Consider the following 5,050-nt stretch of genomic DNA (forward strand, 5'->3'; position numbering starts at 1 on the left):
ACATCTGGATCCAAAAACATTTTGTAAACCACTGGTAGGCTGTTTGACCTATTCAGCTACACCTAAATGGATGATATTTTCAAGTTTATAAAATATTTTTCTCCTATCTAAAAATTTAGAATAACATCACAAATTTTTTCTTGTAACAAAAATAAACCCTCAACCTTTTTCATCCGGGCTTGGGACCGGCATAGGCGGTTTTAAAAATGTTTTTTTTTAATGTTATCTCAAGCATTATATCACAAAATAAATATATCAACACAAATTTTAATAAACATAAGGTAAACACAAAAATATAAAATATATCTATAAAATTAAAAATCTTCAAAAAATAAATTTAGAACTTCATATAAATAATGCATGGAAAGTAGATAATTGTTATCTCTCTTCTCAAGTTCTATGAATAATAAGAACATGGAGGTAGATTTTAAAGGGCATTGAGGGACTTGATCTTATTTAATACATGTTCGTTTCCTTTGAAGAAAGAAAGTCTCTAAACTTTGTTGAATCTTTGATTGCTATTGTCTGAAGCAAGCAGTAATGTCTTTCATGCAAAACTAATTGCAGCTACCACAACCATTTATAAAATTTCATCTCTTAGACAAGTAAAACTTTTAATAAATATATTTAAGAGTAAAATACACAAATGTCATGAAAAATTAGCACTTAATGCAAAGCTCTAGTAGGAATGAATGGAGCCCCAATCATAAAGCCAACACCATTAGATGAGATAAGGATAATGAAAACAATGATGAGCCATAGCAATCAGATAGTGCAGTTGGAGTAAGAAATGCAAGAAGAAGAAACAATAATAACAATAACTAAGTTATATTTTAAAAAGTTTAGTATTAACTCAAATTTCAAGTTTGGGACAAAAATAATTGGTTGAAAATCAGAGCTTGTAATCTTACAAAGAAATAAATTATGGCACATGATTAAAGTTGTAATATTTTCAAAAAAAGCAACTAATTAAAAGCAACTAATTAAAAAGAAATGATAGTTGGAGTTGAAAGAAATGTTGAACGAAAAATAAACAAGCCATATCAAGTATCAGTACGAAATATATATAGCAAATATGAATATTTTTTTTAAACTTCCTCAATTTTGATTTTTTTATGTTGAAGTTCGCCAACTTCATTTGAATCCATCTTTATAGACTGAACTGTTAGTGAACGGAATGTTCGGCTCCCATAAATTTTATCTTGAGCCTTTACTAAGAATGTCATCTCCTTCTCAAGAATATTTTTGATGATGTTATTATAATCTTCTATCTTCGATGCCTACAAAAATTTTTTTTTTAAGATAATGCATATATAAAATTGAATATAATTAGAATAATATACAAAATATATATTTACCTTGATTTTTTCTAATTCTATAACTGGCATACCAATTAATTGTTCTGCTTCATTATCAAATAACGTAAATATTGCTGTTGAACTATTATCTTCAACAGACAGTTTGATAAGATACCTGTACAAATCACGAAGAAATATATTAACCAAAGTTATATAATAAAATTTAAATATGATAACATCATATAAATATTTTACCTCAAACTACATTGGACATTTTCGTTGGTACATTTAGTACATTGTACAATACCATCAATAATAGTAACTTTCGATTTGCAAGTATTACAAGAATTGTACCATATACTTCCTTCCTGATTTAATCCTTTTGCAAAAACTCTTGTGTAATAGTGTTTTATCTGAAAGGTAATAAAAAATTTAAAAATAAATCATGATAAGAAATTACTAAATTAAATAATTACCTCTCCTGTTGAATGTTCGGATGTATTGATCTTTTGTAAACTTGTCATCAAATATGTATTAGAAGAAGATGACGTATATTGATGAATATTTTCTTTAGACCTGTAGAATTAAATTATAAATAATTAAATAAAATACAAAGAAAATGAATAAATAATAATTAAACATAAATTAAAATATACCAATTTAGGATCTCTTTTGATGCTGGTAAATTTGGATTAATTTCAATGGTCGTTGAGTTTGTTGTTGAGAGTATGAAACCTGATATTATGAAATGCAATTGAAATCAACATAATGTAATATAAAGGTATTTCTTTGCCTCTGAATTACTTTTATTAATACGAAAAAACTCGGTCAACATTGATTTTTTTCTAGCATTGCTTTTTAGGATATCAACCAAATTTTGATTGTCTTTATAATAAACTGATTGCTGATCTTCTAAATGTAGTTGTAAATTACACACTGATGGATACATCTCATTTAAGTCAAATTCAAATATTCTCCATAATGCTTCTGGTGCTGATACCCATCTGCCATCTTGATATTGTTGAATCTCATCAAAAGGTTGTTCTCCATTTTTTTGTGAAATTGATACTGAAATCTTATCATGCCCCTTGTAAATATATTTATAAATATATTTTACTGCTTTAATACCAGAACATATCTCAACATTTATATGACAATTATATCTAGATAATAAATATGGATTATAAGGAATAACCCAACGATTATCCAAATATTTATTTCTGACTTTTACTTGTTGACCATCATTTCTTCTCCGATAAATTGGATATGAGTCATCTCCAACTATAGTTTGGCTTGAGAAAGATCTGGGATATTTATTCTTGCATAATCCTTTTTTCATACAAGCATTATTTTTGTTTAAGTTTCCACATGGACCATGCATCATATGCTTAACAACCAATTCGTGTAGCCTCTTATATTTTGAAGGATCAGGTAATTCTGCAGATACAATTCTATCAAACTGTACTGGAACTGTTATCTTAAATGCAGTCTTCAAGATAATTAAGAAATGAGCATGTGGAAGCCCTCTTTTCTGAAATTCTATAACATATACATGAGCAGCTACACCTCCAAAAATTGATTTCTTGAATAACTGATCCTTTAAATCTTGTAATTTAGACCTAAATATACGCGTTGTTAGGTCAGGTCGATCCTGTGCCATTTGACCAGGCTTTAACTCATTTTGAATTTCTTTCCAATCAGGATTACATGTCATTGTTATGAATAAGTCTGGTTTTCCAAAGCGTTGACATAGAGCCATTGCATCTAAATATCTTCGCCTCATATCACGAGGTCCGCCAATGAATGATGGTGGAAGTATAACTTTTTGTCCAGTATTATTAGTTAGTGTTTCTCCAGCTGCTACACTATCAATAATCCCTTTATATAAATCAGATCGTATTGTCTGTTGATTTTGCCGGAAAAAATCTAGTCGGCTTGTTTCAATCTTCACATACATATCAACAACATATTGATGAAGTAATCGTCCAGCATACAAAATAACTGATTTATCATTCTCTCGAATTTGAAGTTTGTAACTATAATATTCTCTACATGAAACTCTTTTTTTTGATGACTTCTTAAGGCCTGCAAATTTTAAAAATTAAAAAACATTAATTGATATTTAAATAATTCTATCTATATTATATATTAAAATAATACACTTAATAACATACCATTTTCTTCTTGGTTAAATAGCTCTTCCTCTATTAAGGACGACCTTGTAGTTTGAACTGGAGTTTGTTCATTTATTCTTTCAAACTTAGAAGTTCGATCTATGTTTTGATGCCATCCAACCTCTCCATTTGGAAATAGAATAGGATATTGTAAAGGGTCGTAACATCCAAAATAATGCTTGATCTTTCGATATGTTCCTGAATGTGAAGTTAATATGATATCACGTTCAATGAAATCTGTGCTCTTGCCCTCAATCCATATTGCTGCTACTTGTGACATAGTTGGAGCATTATAAACTCTTTGATCTACTCTTACATCAGATCTAATATGTATTTGAAGATTTTCCAATATACCTCTATTACTTAAAGATCTGAAGAATTGAGCGTACGGATTTCCAGAAAGTATGTCCATTAATTTCTTTACTAATCCCTCTGAAAGATTTAAATCTTCAAGAACATTCAATCGATTCTTTGTTTCAGCATCAGTATCATAAATATATAATTGGAAGTAGCATGGACCATTTGAGCTTTTTGTAATTGGAGGTAAACTATGATAGATTTGTCCTTGTGCTCTAAATGTATAAATCCCTTTTCTTGCATTTGCTAAATTGTTATCTATATGAGCTCCGAAGGATGTGAATGCGAATATACTGTTATATGCTCTAATCTTACTTCTGAATTCATTCGAATTAGATGAACAAGAATTAAATAATTCATAAAGTTCTTCATTAACTTTTGTCGGAGCAAGCTGAACTTCACCATTATAACAACAAAAGGTTGGTGGCTCGAATTGAAATATCTTTGCATTACAGTAAATGCATGAACGTGGGTGTTCGAGAAAATATAATTCTGACATACTTGATTCATAATCTATAATAACATCGTTCATATTTGATACTTCAATATCTGTGTGTTCAAAGATAAAATATATTAAACATTCAGAACTATGAAATCGATATAAGATAATTATTGAAGTTTGGTAAAAATGAACCTGTAGAATTTGACGATGATGGTAAACAAGCAATTTCTAAATTAGAAAATTGCTTTCTCTTTTTTTTAGCTAAATTGTTAGCTTGAATTTTTGTCCGTTTTTTGTCAGCAGATAGTTTAGCATATCTTTGCTTGTCATAATCTTTTTTTCTTTGATCTTCCATAAAAATATATATCTAAAAAATGTGTCAACAATATTAATAGATATCCATAATTGTAAAAAAAATATATAAATAAAATGAAAATGACTCATCAACATTCGTTGGAATGGGACAACTTCATAGTTGTCAAATTTAGAAAATTAAAAAAAAAAAATCAATCGATTATTATAAGCCTAACAATAAGAGGAGTTCATGTAGATAGGACTAAGTATTCACAGTAAAATAATATAAAGCAAAACAAACAATAATCAGATTTAAAAGTCAAACCTAAATAAGATTTAACATAAATTATACTATCAACCATTTTGAGTTTTTAATAAATGAAGAAAAAAATTATAATGTGAAATAAACCAACATTCAAGAAAATAAAGAAAATAACCTTCTCAATTTGATGACAAACCACTAATAAATAAGTGTGTAATAAGAA

The 5,050-nt window shown here is 28.2% G+C and overlaps 1 protein-coding gene across 1 annotated transcript; it reads right to left on the bottom strand.

The window, feature by feature from the left end:
* Positions 1-294: 294 nt before the first annotated feature.
* On the bottom strand, positions 295-2,042 carry LOC110116371 (replication protein A 70 kDa DNA-binding subunit B-like). The gene is made up of 5 exons (XM_028698506.1): positions 1,955-2,042; positions 1,775-1,874; positions 1,554-1,711; positions 1,359-1,473; positions 295-1,280 (listed from the first exon to the last, which is right to left on the bottom strand). The coding sequence occupies exons 2-5, from the start codon at positions 1,820-1,822 to the stop codon at positions 1,089-1,091; spliced, it is 513 nt and encodes a 170-aa protein (XP_028554339.1). The 5' UTR covers positions 1,823-1,874; positions 1,955-2,042; the 3' UTR covers positions 295-1,088.
* Positions 2,043-5,050: the final 3,008 nt, after the last annotated feature.

This window comes from Dendrobium catenatum, unplaced genomic scaffold (genome assembly GCF_001605985.2).
Source record: "Dendrobium catenatum unplaced genomic scaffold, ASM160598v2 fragScaff_scaffold_125, whole genome shotgun sequence".
In the NCBI taxonomy this organism is placed as follows: domain Eukaryota; kingdom Viridiplantae; phylum Streptophyta; class Magnoliopsida; order Asparagales; family Orchidaceae; genus Dendrobium; species Dendrobium catenatum.

Coding starts and splice junctions, on each gene's coding strand:
- LOC110116371 (XM_028698506.1), bottom strand. CDS start 1,822: ATGACAAGTTTACAAAAGATCAATACATCCGAACATTCAACAGGAGAG. Junction 1,712..1,774: donor CCGAACATTCAACAGGAGAG/GTAATTATTTAA, acceptor ATTACCTTTCAG/ATAAAACACTATTACACAAG. Junction 1,281..1,358: donor TAGAATTAGAAAAAATCAAG/GTAAATATATAT, acceptor AAATTTTTGTAG/GCATCGAAGATAGAAGATTA.